Source organism: Acomys russatus, chromosome 21, assembly GCF_903995435.1.
Source record: "Acomys russatus chromosome 21, mAcoRus1.1, whole genome shotgun sequence".
Lineage (NCBI taxonomy): Eukaryota > Metazoa > Chordata > Mammalia > Rodentia > Muridae > Acomys > Acomys russatus.
Genome location: NC_067157.1, coordinates 20,392,423 through 20,413,608, shown reverse-complemented (window position 1 = coordinate 20,413,608; position 21,186 = coordinate 20,392,423). Strand labels below are relative to the sequence as shown.

The 21,186-nt window shown below is 41.2% G+C and overlaps 2 protein-coding genes across 2 annotated transcripts in view; one reads left to right on the top strand and one right to left on the bottom strand.

Annotated features, from left to right (window-relative positions):
• Tbc1d32 (TBC1 domain family member 32) overlaps positions 1–21,186 on the top strand; it is a 196,755-nt gene that overhangs the window by 98,641 nt on the left and 76,928 nt on the right. Inside the window, exon 22 of the mRNA XM_051164597.1 lies at positions 2,612–2,700. Coding sequence (XP_051020554.1) covers positions 2,612–2,700 — 89 coding nt within the window. The remainder of the gene's footprint in view (positions 1–2,611; positions 2,701–21,186) is intronic.
• On the bottom strand, positions 9,492–11,490 carry LOC127205342 (male-specific lethal 3 homolog). The gene has a single exon (XM_051164596.1). It carries the CDS (start codon positions 11,175–11,177, stop codon positions 10,068–10,070), a length of 1,110 nt encoding a protein of 369 aa, XP_051020553.1. The 5' UTR covers positions 11,178–11,490; the 3' UTR covers positions 9,492–10,067.

Sequence of the window (21,186 nt, the reverse complement as noted above, 5' to 3'; positions counted from 1 at the left end):
TACTCTCCACTATGAAAAGTCCCACAGAAAATGACTGGATTCATTTTTATCATAGGATAACCATTAGCAGTCCAGCTTGGAAGGTAGTTTTCAGGCCTCATTGACTCATTCCTTACCCTGTATCTGTTCATTTCCTAGAAGCCGTCAGATAGCAGGAGTGTGGCTACTGGTTACCTTGACCAGAGCGGGCCCTCAGAAGTGAGCCTATTCCTTTTTGCCTATCTAGCCGTGGTTGCTGTCAGACTGCTGCCTTTCTGAATGCATTCTCAAGAAGGACAGCATCCTTTGAACCAGGATTTCTGCAGACTGTTTGCCAGGTCTGGGCTTACAGTGGCTTGATGCTGGATCAATGTGATTTAAGAAGCTGATTCCTTTCCTGACATGCCGTGGTGCTTAGAAACCAAAGCCCTCCACGAGGCAGGCTTCTCAGGAGCTCTGCTTTCCTCTCTGGGTGCTGATACATCAATGTAATCCTCTTTGAAGAAGAAATTACTTACTATAACATTTGTTCTCTGAAATACCTTATTGCCGATAGATTGCTTCAGTCTTCCCTTCCATCAGCCTGCTGTTGGTAATGCCATCTCTTCTGACCATTTTATTCGTCCTAATCTACTATTGAGATCCAGAACCACAACTTCAGATCTCCTAGGTGTGAGCAGTTGTCAGTATGCCTTGTGCTGTATTTAGACAGCTGTGCAGATATTTGTTAACTGATGAAGACAGAGGTGGGGCAGCTGTGGAGAATATGACTTTGCAGCTGGGGATATGAATGTGAGTTGTATAGTTCAGTTTGTCACATGGTGATTGGAACAAAGTGTGCCCAGCTAAGAAGAAGACTACGAACCACAGTGACAGACCTTTAAAAATGAGTTTTTTATTCTCTATTATTCATTAATATTTTGGTTTAAACTTATATATTAGCTACTGTGCATTTCTACAAGATACTAATACATTTGTGACTATATATATGAGATAGGATATGTATGAGATAGTATACACATCCATACATACATATATACATGCATGCATATAAATGAGATTGAGTGTCATGTAACTCAGGCTGGTCCTCAACTTGCAGTAATGCCAAGTATGTCCTTGAACTTGTGATCTGTCACCTCCACCTCCCTAGTGAAGGGATTACAGGCATGAGCCACCACACTTAACTTTGTCACGTTGAGAATCAAGCCCAGGGCCTGGTGCATCCTAGTACACACTCTACCAACTGTGTGATGTTCTTAGCCTAATATGTGCCTTTTTGAGTATTGAGCGTTAGATCTTCGTAGGATAAATTTACTTTGTCTTTTTTTTCCTGAGATTTAATTAGTATTTTCAAATATATTTGGAGTTATTTATTACTTCCTTCTCTTAGAAACTCATTCCATCACCTCTTATCGATGAGATGGAACTGTTTTCTTGTCATCATTCATGAAGGCATTGATACATTTTGTTTGACTTTGTCTTTTACCGAAACCTTCTTTTGCTCTTTTGGCCACAGAAGTATGTTGTATTGAAATTCATTGATGTGGCACTCACCTTTAATGACAGCGTTTAGGAGGTAGAGGCAGGGGGATTGCTGTGAGTTTGATGAGTCCAGGACAGAGAAACCCTGTGTTGAAAAACAAACAAAAACAAACTGAAAAATAAATCATTAATGTATTTATATATACAGAAAGTCCTTAGGTTTGTACTTAAGATGTACACAAAACTGGCCTTCATGTTTTGTTTTTAATTATTTTGTTTAGTTGTCTTTTTTTTTTTTTTTTTTTTAATTGAGACATAGTCTCACAGTATAGGCCAGGCTGTCTCAAACTCAAGGCAGTCCTTCTTCCTTAATTCTTGAGTGCTGGAATTATGCATATGGGCCATGACATCAGGCACCAAGCAAAGCTTAAAAGAAAAGCTTTTAGGGATGGTTGTATCCACAGAGAAAACTGTGTGGTGGACAGCTTGTTGCTTCCGGTTGTGAGCAATGGCTACATAATGGGAAATCTAGAGTATTAATGCTGGACTGTCACCTGTAGGCTTCATGCCTTAGTGGCTTGTAAGTAGACTGGTCTCTCTGTGGGTTTGTCCTTCTATCTATTGATTAGCTATTTGTCAGTCATCTCTCTTTGTTTCCTATATGATGCCAATATTCTTCCAGGACTTTAAACTGCTGACTTACATACATATATGAGAGAGGCTCTTAACAGAGTCTCAAATAGCTACTATAAAAATATTCATACTGACTGTTTTTGCTTTACATTTGTAGATTTTATGTCTATTTTTAAGAGGAGTTTGTATTTGGGCACTTTTATTGTTATTTTATTGTACACACAGTCTGCTTGCCCATTTGAAAGGTAGGTGGATATTATGGTTCTCCCTTTGGGGTAGAAATTGAACACAGTTTAGGAACTTTTGCAGTCATAATGCTCAAGCCTTGTGTGGGCCAATAAGTTCGCAGACTCTAGAATGGGTCTGAGCATCTCTGACCCCAGGTCCTCATGCCTTCCTGCTAGTTGCTGTGTGAATCCACATTTGAGAATCACAAATCTAAATGAATATTTATTGATTTAATTGATTTATATAGCTGCTGCTAAGTAGAGTCTCAGTGTTTCTTTGTTATTTTTAGGATATAATCGATAGGCTTATCATTTTGAACTCTGAAGCTAAGATTCGTTCTTTACTGAATTATGAACAGTCACACATCTTTGGTTTAAGGTAAGCTACTAAACTTTTAGCATATTTTACAAATTGCATAAATTTAGCAGTTGTTATTTATACATTTTGTGTGACTTTATTGTATATGTAAATGTGGTATATATGTATATGGTGGTGAGTTTGACGTTGGATATCTTCCTTGGTTGCTTTTTCCTTTATTAAGTCAGGGTCTGTCAGTGAACCCGGAGCTCACAGACAGAGATAGACTGGCTGGCAGTGAGCTCTGAGGAATCTGCCTGTCACTGCCTACCTGTGCCGAGGCTGCGGCAGGGCTCCTGATCTTTATGTGAGTGCTTGCGATCATGCTTGTACAGCAGGCACTTTATATCCCTGAGTGGTCTCACAGCCCAATCCTATGTACTACCTTCAGTGCTTAAATGGGTTAATTTCAAAATCATATTTAAAGATAGCCTGTCGTTCTGTAACATTATAGTAAAAGCAAATGATAGCACTTAGGTTTTGATACTGTGGCCTGAATTTAGGTTGCTTGTGATTACTTGTTTTTTTTGTTTTTGTTTTTGTTTTTGTTTTTGTTTTTGAGACAGGGTTTCTCTGTGTAACCTTGGCTGTCCTGGACTCACTTTGTAGACCAGGCTGGCCTCGAACTCACAGCAATCCGCCTGCCTCTGCCTCCCGAGTGCTGGGATTAAAGGCGTGCGCCACCACGCCTTCGCGCAACAGATAGGGGCCCATGGAGGACTGAGTGTTCTCAGGAGTCACATGAAGATTCTCTCAGCTGGGTTGTGATTAGACCCTTGCCATAATGAAGCCCTGAAACAGGACCAGACATGGAGGGTTGATCTTGAGGCCCAGATATCGATCTTTGGTATTGATCCTTGAGCCTCGAGGTTGAAAATTTCCTGGTTGAATTCATACTCCTTGACATTTCATTTAATGTGTCCAAGCAGGGAAGAATGCAGATTTTGCAGGGATACAGAGTGTTAGGAATCATCAGTATTTTGCTATTATGTGTATGTGTAGCCTGCTTTCCTACCTAAAAACAAGTGCCCTGAAAAGCAGCTGGATTAAGGAGAATGCGTGTTTTCCTAGGCTCATGATTTTCTTTTGTAGGAGCAAAGTAATTTTCTCAGGCATGAGGGAAGCCAGGGGTAATGTGCTGACTAAGAAATACAGCGTGTGCTCTTCTTTTTAGAAGCCCTCTCTGCTTTCACTGTTTCTTATAGCTCTGTACTTCCTTTTTGCTATTCATTAATAGGTAAACTTTTTTTTTCACATCAAATTTTAACTTGCAAATTGGGACAGCACATAGCAAGAAGACACAGGAGATGACAGATTTAAAAAAAATCAATAGAATTGTTTTGTATTTGGGAAACTTGTAAAGGTTACTTTTATTTATTTAATGTGTGTGCTCATGCCCACTATGACATGTGTGGAGGTCAGGGAACAACTTGTAAGAGTTGGCTCTGAGGGATGGGACTCAGATAATTAGGCTTGGTGGCTAGTGACTTCACCCGCTAATCACCCCCTCTCCTGCCACCTTACATTTCTTTTGTGATATTTTTTCCAATTCTTCTTTTTTAAAAAAGAGATGTATTTATTATGTATCCAGTGCTCTACCTGCATGTACACTTGCAGGCCAGAAGAGGGCACCAGATGCCATCATAGATGGTGTCTTCTGGGAATTGAACTCAGGACCTCTAGAAGAGCAGCCAGTGCTCTTAACCTCTGAGCCATCTCTCCAGCTTAGTTAGTTCTACCTGGGTTTGAACTTCAGACCTCCAGACTTACGGGCTGGTGCCTTACCAACTAACTGAGCCACCTGAGGCTTCTTCTCCAATTGTTCTTAAAGAGAAAGATTTCACAGAAATTGGTTAAGTTATATGACATAATAAAAAAAATGAAAGCTTGCAGTAAGTATTCTCTGTGTCCTTTCTTCCAGTGTACAAATGGAATTATCTGTCTTGTAGAAAGTGTACTACCATCCTATTGCTGACAGATTTGAGTGGTACTTTCTCAGTCTGCATCCTAGACTCTCAGGACTGGATATATAGAGTGATACTTTCTCACAGTTTGCATCCTGGGCCCTCAGGACTGGGTATCAGTGTGAGGTGGAGCTGCAGTCATACAGCTGTGAAATCCAAGTCATTCACACTATTATCCTTATAGTGATGTGGGAATTACATATGAACAATTCAAAGGTCTTAAAACAGTGTCTGGCACATACATAAACTTGGAGTCACAGTACTAACAAATAGCACTTTGTGTGTCTTAGTATTTAACTAGCTCTATTCTGGTCTATGTTTCACTATGGAGCAAACATTGCCAGGCCATCAGTCTCCTACACAGTGCAGAGTAATTCACTACATTACAACCTTAGTGCTAGGAGAAAAGTACTTTATATAGAAAAGTTTGTATGCTAACATTGGTTTTTTTTTTTTTTTGACAGTTTTTTAAAATTAGTGCTTTGATTTTTTTTAAACATTAAAAATTATTTATGTGGTGCCTGTGCACAACACCTGCATAAATTTTGTGCACATGCACCTGCTTAAATTTATGTGTGCCATATGTGTGCAGTTGCTTACAGAGGCTAAAGGAGGGTGTCAAATTCCTTGTAACTGGGATTTCGAAAGGTTGTGAGCACCATGGTATGCATCCTCTGCAAGTGCAGTAAGGTTCCTTAACCACTGTGCCATCTCTCCAGCTCTTTTTGATGAGTTTTTGTTTTGTTTTAATAGTTGCATTCATTATTTTTCTCCTTGGCTGTAACAAAATACCTAAGAAAAGCAACTTAAAGAAGGGCAGTTTTTTTTTTTTTTTCATCACGCACTCGGCACATTCTATAACATTGGGAGAAGTGTCATGGCAGGGCATGAGGCAACTGTTCATATTCTCCATTAGGGAGCAGAAAAAGCTGAATGCTGATGGAGCCCAGGTGGCTGTCTGCTTTTTATGAATGAACCTCCAGCCTGTGGAAAGGTGTTTCCTATATTTACAGTCTTGTCATCTCGGTGAACGAAGTCTAGAAAACCCCTCACAGACTTGCTTAGAGTTGGTTAGTTACTCATCTCTTGAGGGATTCTAGTCTGTCAAGTTGACAATGAACGTGAACTATCATAATAACCAATTCATTTTGCTGTGTTTTAAAGGATTCTCATTGCCTCATTCAGTTGTCCTTCTGAGGGAGATAGCTGAAGTCAGTTCCGTCCACTATTTAGTGTTCCTCGAGGCCTCGTGATAGACCATGGGATTCCATTGTGCCCGAAACTTCTGCTTCTTTGTGTCTTGGAATTTTACCTGGATCTCTCCTTCACAGCCACATTGTTGTGTCTGTGATTCTATCAGTTGTCTCTTGTGTGTGTCTGGCTTCTGATGCTTATACCAGTCCCTTTATCTCTGCTTCAAAACTATAGAAATACCATCAATGGCACATTCGAAGGAACTTTTGTCAAAACACATCAATGACATAATATGGGGCTTAAAGAAATGGGGCTTATGGCTTTTCTTATTTCAGCAACATCACACACTATGTAGAACCCAGACGTCTAATTTGTCATGATAGCCTTGGAGAGCTTACATGGCCACTCTCTTCCTCAAGAAGATTGATCCTATAATGAGCCCCTGTGCTTCTTCCAGTCTGTTATGTCATGTCACCCTGGATCATTCCCAGCAGGGTGACAGTGTCTCCATTCTTCCGACCTACACTGAAAGAAGCTGCCCCTGATCCCCTCTCCCTGCAGCCACACCCTTTCTCTGCCTCCCACCCTGTTTGCCTCTGTTTTCATTTTGAGTGTGTAACCTCAGAGCCCTGCATCCATCTGCCTGGCAAGACCAAGATCACTCCCATGCCAGTGATTCTGATGCAACCCCCTTTGCCTGATTCTCATCCTGTTGTAACTTTCAATAGCATTTGAAATAATAGTACTTCCCCCCCCCCCAACTCCCACCCCTGTATAACAATTGCCTGTGCCTGGGCGTGGTGACTCATGCCTGTAATCCCAGCACCTGAGAATTGGTAGCCTGAGAACCAAGAACATTTAAAGCCATCCTTGCTACATGGGGAATTTGAGGCCACACTGAGCTATCCTAGACTCTGCTTCAAAAAAACAAAACCAATTTGTTTTTCTTTTTTTGCTTTTGTAATACTACATACTTCTGGGGCTGTAATTTCTGCATCTTTTTCTGAGAATAGTCTTTGAATGTAATGCTGTAGGTTTTGTTCTGGGCAAGCCCCTCTCCCCCTTCCCATACCCTATTTTTAGTTCTTATCACGTTTGGCCTTTTGACATCTTGATTCTTATTTCTCAGGCATCAGAAACTTAATATGTCAAAAAGTGAACCCCGGGATCTCCTATTCCTCCCAGAAAAGCAAACAAAAAGAATTTTTTGTTTCGGTCTCATTAACTGGCTCATCCATCTCTTTAGTTGCTTTAGTTTGAAACTCAATTTTTCCATTGTTTTTCAAACAGTAATTTATCTTTATTATAAATAAATTAACCAATATGGGAAATTAAGTATAACAAATTAAGTACAATTCCTCTTAATTCACAGTGTCATTATTAATATTGAAGAAAATTATTCTAGACATCATTGTGTAGGTAGTAGAAAGAAATTCAGTTATGAAGATGGAATCGAGAATGCCGCTTTAAATTCTGACTGAATTCTACAGGAAGAAAAAGATCCTCTAGTGAGAAGGAAGGAATTGCTGAATTTCAAATAACTTTTTTTTCTCACTTCAGTAAGTACTTTCCTCGGGCTCCCTGTAAGGTTAAGAAATAAGATTATGTAAAACCCTTCAAGAGATTTGAACATTATATTTCATTTTTAGACAGAATTGACTCTTCTGTGAACGATGAAGACATTAATGCTTCCATTGGCCTCCTGCTTTTCTCATCTCTATCTGTCTTAGTCTGTTTTCTGTTGTTATAACAAAATCCCCGAGGCTGGGTAATTATGAAGCATTTTATTTGCTCTGTGATTCTTACGGCTGGAAGGTATGAACAGTGTGGTGCTGGTGTCCAAGCCACAGTCCTTAGCTGGGCTGTAATATAAGGGAAAAGCAGAAAGGGAACCCACCATGGCCAGGAGGCAGAACTCATGTGGCAGGACAAGAAGCTGGATGGATTCTGATCCACATTGGTTGTTATTATTACAATTAGTCTTGTAATAAAAGTAACCAGGGTCTTGTGGGAACTGAAATGGGCCCACCAGGAACTCCGATCTGAAGGAGACATCCCATCGACCTTGCCACCTTCCGCTAGGCCCTACCTGTTAAAAGTTCTACCACTTATCAAGCTTCTAGGAGATGAATTCTTGGGCAGTGCACTCAAAGGACAGTTAAATCAGGGTACCCCTGGTAAGCCTCTGTCCTTCCACCTTGTGTGAGAAGTTAGCGGCTCTGCCTAATCTTGAACCTGCCTCCATGAACCTGAGGCCACCCCGAGTGCTATGGCTTTCTCAGTATAGTGCCTTTTATATATAAACAGAACTTTTCTTACTTTAAAAAAAAAAAAAGATAGGGTCTCTCTGTGTAGACTGGGCTGGCCTGAAACTCACAGCAATCCACCTCCCTCAGTCTACTGAGTGAATATGTGTAATTTCAAAATTTACAAAGTTGGGGGGAGGTGAGGAGAGGTTAGCTAATGGGTTAAGAGCATGGGCTGCTCTTCCAGAGGACCTGGGTTCAATTTCCAGCACCAACATCACAACCACCTGCAACTCCAGTTCCTGGGAATCTAATGCCCTCTTCTGGCCCCAGTGGGTATAGAGCAATCATGTGACAGAGACATAAATATATATACAGGCCAAACACCCAAACACATAAGATGAAATAAGAAGAAAAAAAATTCCTCTTCTCGGTGGTTTACTCTGCCTCTGGTTGCTGAACATTGAGTTCTGTTCTAGACGAGGGTGATCAGTGGCAAGGAAATAAAATGTTAATATTACTGTCTCCAACCCCAGTGTCTGCTGAGGGTTCTTGAATTAATAGTGATGTAATTAATACAGAAAATATATTGAAATTAGGCCTCCCCTTTTCCCATTTTGAAAATCATTGTGAGACACCTCTGGAGAGTTTCTATAATGTATACCTACCTTTTCTGTGCATACTGTTTATTTGTTCAGCTTTAACGCTGCAGAAGGCATGTTCCTATCTCCCTGAAACAGTTAACGCGCCTCTGCGCCTCTCACAGTGTCTTCAGTTTGCGCACAGAATGGCCCATCCTGAAGGCAAAGCTTGCTTTCTGAGCCGCCTTCGCAGTGTGACCTTTGCCTTTAAGGTTGCTCCTACAGACTGAATAATTCCAAACTTTTCTTGCCTGCCCTGTTGCTCAGTACTTTTATTTTATACTTATTTGCCAAATCTATTGGTTAATTAAAAGAATTGCCTGAAAACGTTCATCTTTCCCAAGGTTTAGCAGTTTAGTTTTCCTAGCCATCTGTGACATCTAGAGAAATATGTTTTTCTCAGGATGTTTTATGTTTCAGCATACAAACTGCTTATTACAAAGCAAAAAAATTACAGCAGCAGTTTTTCATTATATCAGATTGCCAATGAACTTTCAGTCTATAAAATTCCCTTTAAAAATTCACTTCTTACATAGTAATTCTTAAGTATACATTTAAACTTAATATAGTTTAAAATGTTAATATAATTTCCTTTGCTCTTACTGAGATTGTAATATCTAATATCAAATTGTTGCTCATTCTTTTCAAACCAAAACTAGGGAATCTACTTTGTGCAATGGCTTATGAGTTATTGGTTTTCTTTTTATTTCACATTTATGCGCCAACAGCAAATTCTATAATAGAGAGGCTTTATGAATAGCTTTTTTCCCAAACAAGACAAAAATTCTTTATTTAGATGACCAAGAATGATGTTTCACAGAGAGGGAACATTTACAAATCTGCAGTTGCAAATTCTCTTGTTGTTACAGTTCATTTCCCCCAAAATCACTTGAGGTGCCACTCGTCCAAATATAAACTCAGTGTGCTGAACAGTGTCCTTCAGTCTCATCACATTAGAAGAATCTTCCAAAACAGTTTGCGTGATGCTAAGCAAACTAAACGTGTTTCTCACTAATAACACCCTGTGACGTCTACCAGAGCATCCTAAGTATACTTTCATGAATGTTCTCTCTGAATACAGCAGGCTGCTTCCTGCTGTCATACAAGCTTGAGCAATAGCATGGGGGTTTTTGTTTTGTTTGTTTTTCTTAAATTAGCTAATGAAGCAACTTTACCTCCCTCCTGCCATGACAACCACACACAGCTCAGGAAGTAGTTCTTAACAGAAATAACTACATTATGTGAACAACTCAAATACCCAGGCCTCCCCCAAGGTGGGCCCACCCCAAACACAAAACACAAAGCCAGGTGGAGCAGCTGTGCTTACAGAGCCTGCAAAAAGGTTAACAGATTGCCCTGGGGTTCTTGCTGCTGTAGTGTGCCTCACAGGCGGAGACATAGGCTGACTCCAGGAAGAAGTCAGCCTGGTATTCTGCTAAGAACCTCAGAAAGAGATCCAAGTGCTTCAGTAATGCCTTTAGATTTTTCTCGGTGAAGGACATCTTTCCAAGAATCTCTGGAAGTTTCACAAACAGTCGCAGTAAATGTTGTGCGCCATAAATGTAGGAGGGGGGCGGTGGCTGGTGTCCTGGGGGGTAATTGTCAGGCACGAGCTTCCAGGACAGGATCTCATTTATTTCCTCAGTTGTCCCTTCAAAGCCAGCAAACAGAGCCCCTGCGTCCTTCCCAGGAGTCAGAGGACTGGGGGAAGGTGCCGTGCCGTGCACAGGTGTCTTTTGCAAGTGTGGGAACAACTTGGGCACACTGCGCTTGGCCTGAGGGGAGGCCCGGTCCTCCGACTGCCAGTGGCCGCTGTGGCGCGTGGACCGCCTGGGAGCCCGCAGGGCGTCCGCCTCCGCTTTGCGCCTCTTGGGGGCGGCTGGCCCAGTCACGGCCTGGCTCTCCGTGGGCTGCGGTGTGGACGGGCCAGGCCAGGTCGCCTCCTGGCTCCTGCCAGTGTCGGAGGCTCTCTCCTCGGTGGGAAAGAAAAAGGTGGAGGAAGTCACCATTTCATACTGCGCTTGTTCCTGAGGGTAGAGCAGCACCAAGGGGAGTGCATGGTCGAAGGTGATGCGCAGCCCGTCCGCCATCTCCCTGCACAGGCCCACGTTCCTCTCGGGCGCCGCGCGCGGGGGCTGCGGCCGGCGATCCCCCGAAGCCAGCGCGCTCGCCGAGAAGTGGCGCACGTAGCACTCCAGGATGGTCCCCACGTTGGTCTGGCAGGGCAGCCTCACCAACCGCCGCCTGCGGTTGATGTAGTAACAGTCGTCCGCCAGCCGCTGCTGGAGCACTTCCGGGATGGGGATGCGGACGGCCCTCTCGTCCGGTTCCCTCTTGGCGTGCTGATCCGAGTCCCGTTTGCCTTTCGGCCTTTGGTCTCCATCACCTTGTTCACTCACTTCATCATCCTTGTCCTCTCCGTCGTCCTTAGGGCCACAGCCCAGAGTGGCCATCGTCGCCAGGGTTCCCGACACTCGCAGCGCTTTCCCCGCCAGCTTAGGCTCCTCAGGCGGGGCTGTGGCTGCTCCGGTTCACACTGAAACCTGAGACTTCATCTGCACCTCGGAGCCCGAGGTTTTAGGCTGCCATCTCCCATCTCAGCCTTTCAAATGGATCAGAGAGTCTAGAACTTTCTCTGTTTTGTCTTCCCTAGCAACAACATGAAGCTCTCAGAGCGGCTCAGCACTCGCGCCTCAGTTGGGGGTCAGGCTGAAAGCGCAGCACTTTCTGGGTGGAACTGAAATTCAGTTAGTCCCCTATATGCCTTTAGGATAGAAAGAAAAAAATATCTTAAAAATAAATTTAGACTAAGGTTTAGTTATTTCAACAGTTAATAAATAACAGTTGAGCGTTAATATTCCATCATAGCAAGTCACGTAATTATGTATTCCTAGTCAGCTAGCTGCTAATTAACTGATTAATTTAGTAATGAGACATAGTTAAAATTATTTAATGAAAATTATTAATATCAGACATTAGAATATAATCGTGACTACAAATTCCTCACTTAAAAAATTTATGTACGTGCGCACATTCACACATAACTATATACACACCCAGTACTTCTTCTTTAAATTAATTTTTATAATTTACTCATATTACGTTCCAATTGTTATCCACTTGCTTGTATCTTCCTGTTCCCAACCTTCTTTATATTAAATGATCATCTGTTTCTTATTGATTAGTCACTAAATAAATGTTTTATTATACAGATAGAGTCTTCAGTGTTCATAAAATTAGGCTTTATGAAAATTTTAATTGAAACCTGTAGATGAGTATATGGACAACTATAATTACAATTTTACAACAAATTCTTAGAATTGGTGTGGGCGATGTTGAACAATTAGCACATTTTCTTGTCTACTCTTTCTCTGTGTGTCTCAGTGTGTGACTGCACTCTGCCAACTTAATGAAATTTATTTCTTTCAGTTGTTCACTGGTTCAGAGAATATTTAAGTCTCAAGCAAGCAGTGTGCTCTATTATTCGTTGTGTGTCTTTTGTATTATATTTCTTTCTTTCTTTATTTGGTCACTTTGCCAATTTTTTTCTCCTCTTTTATCTACTCTTTTATTTTCCTCTGTCAGTTATAAGAGTTTTTTTAGAGACGAGCCTTCAGTTCTGTCAGTTCTTTCTACCATGGCTTCAATAAGTAGTTCTGAGCTTTTGTTTGCTTTTATTTTTATGTTTGTTTTCTGATACTGCGGTCTTGCCAAGTAGCTCAGGCTAGCCACCTCTTGCCTTCCCTGCCAAGGCATTACACTGCCTTCACTGCATTACAGATGTGTTCCACTTGACCTGCCAGTGATCAGCTCTTTACTTAACCCTTGTGTGTGTCTGTGTCCCCAGGCTTAAGCATTGCTGTGAGCACACACACAGCTTCTACTGAACATTCAGATTTGCTAAATATGTAAATTCATCAATACATATGCATAACAAAAGATATAACTTAGCATGCTCCTAACCTATACTTTTATATGTATATATATATATTTTGTCAAGCTATATATTTACAAAAGCTCAAACCGAACTTCCTGCAACTCAGATCTGCATTTGGTGAATAGAACTAGGGGTGAAGACTCCCCAAAGTTTCCACTCACATCTCAATGCTCACGCAGTCCTGGTTGCAAACTGACTCTACCCCCCTTCTTTCTTCTACAAAGGATTTTTTGTAAATGTTGAAATCACGAAACTTCAGACTGTGTGCATGGCTACTGTTTTTATTATGTGTGTCCCATTTTTTGGGTTTGCCTTTCAGGAAAGTAGGGAGTTTTCTCCAATGCTGTGGTAGGAAAACTTCCTATTAAATAAGTGAAATGTAGTTGAGTAGGATATATCCACGTGCATGAGTACATGTAATACACAAACGAATATTTATGTGATACATATATGGTAATATGGTTAGAGTTTGTAAAGGCATACTTTATAGAACTTATGACGGTACACAAATAGACTTAAATTACTGTTAAAAATGACGTGTGAATGCACTGAATTGATTGCAGGAAAAAGTAGAGGAGGGGAAGAGAGAGAGAGAGAGAGAGAGAGAGAGAGAGAGAGAGAGAGAGAGAGAGAGAGAGAGAGAGAGAGAGAAGGGGTTTGAGGTCGTGGGAAGGGAATAAACGAAGAGTGTTCGGGCATGACACCCAAGGCCTATCCACACAGCACCACTCCTGTACCCTAGACAGGTGCCTTCCTTCTCACACTAGTGGTATGTAACATGTTAAAAGAAGCATACAATGTTTCCAGTAATTAAAAGTAGAATTATTCAGAAATTTTTCTTGGGTTGTGCAAAAACTTCTAAGGTAGTGGTTGTCAACCTGTGGGTTATGACCCCTTTCGGAGTTGAACAACCCTTTCACAGAGGCTGCCTAAGACCATCAGAAATAAATTCATAACAGTAACAAAAATACAGTTATGAAGTAGCAAGGAGAATGATTTCATGGTTGGGCATCACCACAACATGAGCAAATGGATTAAAAGGCCACAGTATTTGGAAGGTTGAAAAACACTGTATGGGTTACATTATATTAAAGAACACATTATAAAACAAGTGAAAGAGTTTCTAATTTCACAGATTTCATTCAAACAGCCCAACTATTTCACATTAAAGTAATTTTTAGTTCTAGTGGTGAAGGAGGAAAGAAGAGAGAAGGGAAAACGAGTGGGAGAGATAGGAGAGGAAAGGAGTGTTAGAAGATGATGCCACAGGGCGGAAGAGGAGGGAAGGAGAGTGAAGGAAGAGGAAGAGAGTAGGAGAAAAAGGGCCGAAGGTGGAGGAGAGGGAGGGAAACGGTGAGGGAGGTTAAGTGAGTGTGCAGGCTTTTGTTTCTGGACAAAATATAATTCACACAAACAGCTTTTGGAAGAGACTTGTTTTGACTCAGGTTTCAGGCCACGGCCAGCTTCGGCTGTCCACAGTCCTTTGGAGGTCAGGCAGGGTGAGGCAAAGCTGCTTACCCAATGGCAGTTAGGAAGAGCACAGAGGAAGAGGTCTGTGTGACATAAACCGTCCCAGGCACATCCACACTGGCCTACTTCCTTCAGATAGGCTTTTCCAGTTCCCCTATTCCTAGTTATTTACTCAAGTAAGAATCCATTAGAGACAATCCATTGATGAGGTCAGCACCCCTCATGGCCAGTCACTTCCAAAAGGTCCTCCTCTACACGATGCCCTGGAGACCAAGTCTGTATAGCACACAGGAGTCTTTGGGGGGAGGGATATTTAATATCTCAAACTGTTAGAGGATATAGGATGAAGTGGGGGAGGGGGACTGTGAGTGGATGTGTGACACTAGTGAGGACATTAAGAGAAAGAGAACTAAGGTACTGTGTGGTAGTGTTAAATTTCAGCTTCTTCTATGCTAGTTTAGTATGCTCCTTTTGCGTCCGACACAGTCTTTCTTGGTAGTTGTGCACGAAAATACATCACTGAACCTTAGTATTCTGGCCTTGTTTGTGCACAATGCTCCTGGAGTTAGCATGGACAGGGTCACATCATAGGGACTTGAAACATGGCTAGTGTGAGCTGATTTGCTTCATTTCCCAACTGTATTGATTGAAACAATTTCTTGTTTTGATCAAAAGTAGGCTATGCTACCTGTGAATATTAGAACATACACAAAGAAGTGTTGGCATCTGTGGATAAGCTCTGGTATGCTCTTTAGCTGTAGGCTATAATGTAGGGCTATAGTAGTAAACCAGATGTTTTTAAATTACTAGAACTATCAAATAAAACATGCTTAGAATATTTTTTGATTAGCTACATAAAAACCTCTTACTTTATATGTTTGTGATTTTAATATACATATATAGCATGAATTGTAAAATGTCATCAACTCAATATAATAATTTTATATCCATTTATGTGCATACATATGCATATTATTTGCTGGCAGAACTCAATTGCAATTTCACTAGAAATATTAATGTTTAACAAGCTAATCCTGAAAATCTTAGGAGTCTAGACTGATCCCAGGTATAGATAGTTCTTTGCCCTAAATTTCTGACAGTATATATTGAGTTGTTGCTAAGAGAATCTCCACTTGGTAGGTCCAGTTTCCAAGGTTCTCAGTCTTTCAACCAAGAAGAATTTTATTTCAGGGTTAAAATGTAAATTAGAAAAAATTGTTTGGGATGACAGACAGTTGTGCACCCATGTGTTTCTCTCAGTCCGACTGGAAATGGTCTCAAACAAAAAATGCACTTATTCAGTATTGCCCCAGTAAGGCACAAAGACTCTTTAAAGTGTAATGTAGAGCTTAGAGCATAACGTTGTTGATTTGTTCCATATGAGCAAAAGCAAAGGTCTTCTGTGTATAAACTTTCTTTTCCTTGCAGTGCCTGCTCTTGTTCTTGACAGAATACATGGAGAATATGTTATTTCATAGTCTCTATCTGCTCTCAACCTGTGGGCCCCAACCCCTTTGGCAAACCTCTATCTCCAAAAATATTTACATTACGATTCATAACAGTAGCAAAATTATATTAAGTAGCAACTAAAATAATTTTATGGCTATGGGGTCGTCACCACATGAGGAGCTGTATTAAAGGGTCACAGCATTGGGAAGGTTGAATTATTTTCTTTGGAATTTATATATAGGTCTTTAAACAATGTAGAATGCTGTCTTGATGCTGCAACATCAGACATTTTGTCTCTGGTCTTTAGGGACTTAGATGCTTAGAATTTAGATTTCCTCAGCTCTCTCTCCCTCACTATAGTTTTTATTACATTCTTGATGGGATCATCCTTGAAGCCTTACATTATCATGTCATATAAAAATTATTCATTGATGGGTTAAGTATCAGTACAGTATTGCTGTATTGTTCTTCCTATAACTCAAATACCAGTATGATTTTATAGTCGTCTTATTTTGTATGTGTCTTCTACTCAGGTGTCTTGAGACTATCTCAAAACATACTGTATCACCCACACATAATGCCATGATGCTCTAGGCATATGCACTGGTTCTATTTAAGTTGCTTCATTTTGGAACAATCCCCTAAGATAATTATTTTCAGGTACTTTTGAAAAATCTCTGATGCATGTAGGGCACAGAGAAAGTAAACTATTTACTTCAGATGATATTAGTAATCTGTAAAGCTGGGATTTGGATCTAGGCTCTCTGATTTCAGAGACCGTAACACCCAACCCAGTGCATTGCTGAGGGTCCCATTACCATTATCCTGGTAAAACACATACACACGCACATCACTGGATTAATGACTTCTCTCATTGCAGTGACATAGCAAACTCTTGAGAGAAACAACGTAAAGAAGGGTGTCTCTTGGCCCCCACTTTGAAGGTACAGTCCAGCATGGTAGAAGGATTGGCAGCAGGAGTGTGGTACTGTATGCAGTAGCTGCTTACATTGCTTAAGCACCCAGACACTGCTGCTCAGCTCCCTTTTTCTTATTTACATAGTGTGGGACTCCAATCTATGGAATAGTATTGCCCATATTTAATTTGGCTTTTTCCACTGAACCCATTCTAGAAAACCCTTGACAGATATGGCCGGAAGTCTGTCTCTTCTGTGATTCTAGAACCTGTAACATTCATAACCTGCACAGCCGTCACATCTGCTTCCTATTTTCTGGATCCCTCCCTTGCTTTGATGGAGCCATTTTCTAAATAAGAAAGAATATGGGGGCACAAAATGCTAATGAGAATGCGATAGAGTCTTCTACAACGGAATCCTTCGAGTTGTAAAGCTAAGAACTATTTAGTAACTGATGGAGTAGGGCCAGAATACAGACACTCATAAGCATTTTAGTTTGAGTGGGAAATGACACAGGGACTCCAAAATAATCTTTTGGGTTTATGAGAGTATAGAAATGCTAAAGATTAGAGATACTTTCCAAAATGGCATTGAGAAGCCACAGTGAAGCCTGAGACCTGCATGGGATCAGTTCAGTTTCTGTCAGTTTGCCTTCAGAGTCCGTGAGGCCTCTCCCTTGGCAGAGCATCTGTGGATTTACATAGTTTGGCAAGGTTGCTTTTGAGAAATGCTGAGATAAGACACTGCCACTTCAAACTCTACAGTGATTTCTTTTCCCTCCCAAATTTATTGTTTTTCTAGAATTTCTAAAATTCACTCCTCTGCTTAGTTTTTTTCAAAAGGCAACTGACAATAATTTGTATAAAGATTATTGTCACAAAATATAGTGTCTTTAATAATAGTGTCTAATATTTACAGTAGTTCTTGTCAGAAATCACCAAGTACTTAAAATAGTGAGTCATCCCCGCCTGAGAGCACTAACCCCCCCCTTTAAGTAGTTTACCTGAAGCTCCTCACCTGCCGGTGAACTCCAATTTTTTCTTACTTCATTTATAATCTCATCTTCATATGTGTAGACACGTACTCTAAATCACAAAATCGGCACCTTTGATGAGAAGGGAGGTAGAGACGGAAGGAAAGAGTGAGGTTAACTATAGAAATAGTTAGTTTACAGAGACAGGTACTGCTAGTATAACTCTCACCCCTACAGATGACTGACTATGAAGTTTGAACTGGTATTTTTATCTTCCCTACTTTTGCTTCCAATTCCGTGTCTAAAGCTGTATTTTTGTGGGTTGCATTGATCCTGTGCTGGTTTTTAGTGCAAGATGGGCATTATTTATTTTTTTTTCTATTTTTTTAAATTGAAAAATAAAATCATTCATATTACATCTCAATTGCTATCCCATCCCGTGAAGATGGGCATTCTTAAGAGTTGCTAAGAGTGTTCTCTAGACCCAAGCCATTTCCCTTCCTTACCCTCCCTGTCCTAGGTAACTAAGTCTGTCCCTACAGCCCTGCTGCTTTTTGGTTCAGTGCCATGTGGAGAGCTTGACATTTCTACACATGGCAGAGGGATGCTAGAACCGCTCAAGTCCTCTGAGACTTTTCTAAAGAAGTATAACTTATATCTACTCGGCCCAGACGGGGCACTGACCACAGATCAGAGTCCACCAAAGTCCAGCTTGGCAAATCCAGGAGTTGGGTGCAAGTCAGTGGAGCCTGCGTGCGCCAAAGCAGCCGCATCTCTGAAAAGCCTCTCCCCGCACGAGTGAGCATTCGGAAAGCCGTACCTCTACAGTTAGCCCACAGGACTCCAGGCCAACCGCAGGCGCAGTCCCTTCTCATCCACGTTGTTGACTGCTTTAGCAACTTTGTTGGAGAAGGGTGGTGACCTTGCGAGTCTTGCCGGTTTCAGTTTTTACCGGATTTGTCCGGTGTACTTCCTGAATCTCTAGCGCCCCCTCCTCCCTGCTGGAGGGGACGTTTCAACCTGGAGGAAATGGCTACTTCCCATGGGGTGGCACCGCCCCTAGTGACTTGAGCCCGCCCACATCAAACATCAATCAAGAAAATGCCCGACAGACTTGTCCCTAGACCAATCAATCTGCTGCAGGCATTTTCACACTTGGGGTTTCTGTCTCCAAAATGACTAGTTGGTAGTGAGAGGACCTAAAGCTAGACTGCACAGCTGCAGGAGGGCATTTTGTCTCTGTGGGCACTGCTTCCAGCCTCTAAGACCTGAGGCCCCACACCACGACCTATCCCACAGCTCAGGGGTTCAAGGTGATCTGCTATGCGGGAATTGCGGGCTCTTTCTGCCAGGGGCTGCTCTCAGCTGACACCTCCACAGCCCAAGAGCTGTGAGGCTTCTTTCTTCCCTGTAATGACTCTCAGAGAGTACCCTGCTGCTTCTGAGAGTTCAAACCCGCTTCTTTTAAATCCGTCATGGCGATCCTTTTTAAAGTTGCTTTATCCGTTTTAAAGGTTGTTAATTATGATTTACAGATTACTTCATATTTGTAGTCCGTTCTGCCTGTTCACTCTCTTCTTGGAGAAGCCTGGGACAAGGGAGAACCTGCCAAAAATATAAGTGGATCTTTAATTATTTGTGCACATTACACTCAGCTATCAAGTGGCATTTTTATAAGAAAAGGTTAAGCTGACCCTAAGAACACAGTAAATTTTATGAACATATGAATTATATGTGCAGCATAATCTTCAGTTTATGTGAAATTTTCTGTAGCTCCAGAAGAAAAAAAAAAAAAGATCAAGTCTGACTTTTAGATGGTGCCTGGGTGCAACTGCTGCTCTTTTGACCATGTAGATTACAAAGAGGGGATTTTAAAGTACAATATCTAATCACTCACTTTGTCTGGACAGATAAGCACTTAGGCCTTGATTTTTATAGTTTTATGGGCCGTGGCTGATGCCTGGAAACGATGGTCGGGGGCTCAGGATACAGTCATTACAAGATGTACTTAAGAGGGTGGGTTGAATATAACACTTCTGACTCCACTAGGAGCCAACAGCTAGTTTCCAGTCCTGTGGACACACAGGTGGACCTGATTAAACTAAATAAGTCACAGGGCAGAACAAAGCGTCATGAATCCAGGAAAGGGCCTGGTAGGCAGGCATTAGGGAGGGTGACAGAGAAGAGAAGGAGATAAGAGGAAATCTGGCGATTGGCTTATATCGTGCACCCATATGAAACTGTCAAATACAAAGTAAGTGAAAAATAAAGAGAAGATCAGTGGAGAAGTAATTAAAGGGTTCTCTGCAAATAAACCTGATTTTTCTTGGTGTCTTTGCCCCATTTTATGGATTAATTCTAAGAAGGTGTTTTGATTTAAGTGTACTATACGCTTTGACCATATTTACCCTGCCCTATACCATCATCTTTCTTCCCTTCCTAATCATTCTAGTATCCTTTCTTTCCCCAGATATATTCTCTCTCTCTCTCTCTCTCTCTCTCTCTCTCTCTCTCTCTCTCTCTCTCTCTCTCTGTGTGTGTGTGTGTGTGTGTGTCTCTCTCTCTGTCTCTCTCTCTTGTGTGTGTGTATTTGTGGTTTGTGTGCCTGTGTGTATATGTGTGTGTGAGAGACAGGGGAGGGAGAAAGGGGGAGGGAAGGAGAGGGTGTGTGTATTTAAGTAGAATCTAGGATCCACATATAAGAAAAAAATATTTGACACATTGTTTTTTGGGTCTAGCTCATTGGGTTTAGCATGATCTCTAGTCACATCCATTTTCTTGCAAGTGAAATAATTTTCTTTTGTAATGGCTGATGAAAACTTCACATTGTGTATTCATACCAAATTTCTTTCCTGTTCTTCATTAACATATGCCTAGGCTGGCTACATGACTTGGATATTGTGAATATTGTGGTAGAGATAGATGGGCAGGTGTTACTGTAGCTGGCCAATTTGGGGGTATATTTCCAGAAGTAGTACATTTGGATTTTGTGATGATTTGTTTGCAGTTATATGAGGAACACCCCCACTGATCCCCGTGGTAGCAGGATAATTTGTATTCCAACTTAAAAAGTATGAGTTTCCCTTTTTTCCTGTATCTTCAACATCATTTATTGTTACTTATTTTCTGAATAACAGCAATCATATTAACAGAATAGCAGCACACTTTTGATTGGCCTTTCCCTGATGGCTAAGGATGTTGAATATTTCTTCATGAATTTTTTTTTTGCGGGGGGGTGAGGCAGAGTCTTATATAGTCTAGGTTGGACTGTAACTCCTTCTGTAGTTGAGAGTGCCCTTGAACTGATTAGTTCTAGGATTATGACACCATACCTAGTTGATGTGCGACGAGGTTAAACCAAGAGCATCATGGATGCTAGGCAAGCACTCTTTCAGCTGAGCTACAGCCTCAGCCTCCATTATCACCAGCCACTTGGACTCCACTCATTAGAAGTTTACCATTTCATTTGCTCATTAAGTGATTTGATGGTTTGCTTTTTTAGTATTGGCTTCTTTTGTGTTCTTATGCATGATTTCCCTGACAGAGATATAGTTACAGTTCTGTGCAGCTCTGTAGGTTATCTCTTCACTTGGTTGTTTCCTTTACTGTGTAAAAGCTATTAAATTTTATGCCATTTTATTTGTCAATTTTGGGTATTGCTTCCTGTGGTATTCAAGTTTTGTTTCCCAGCAGAAATTAAGCATTTTTTCCTTTTC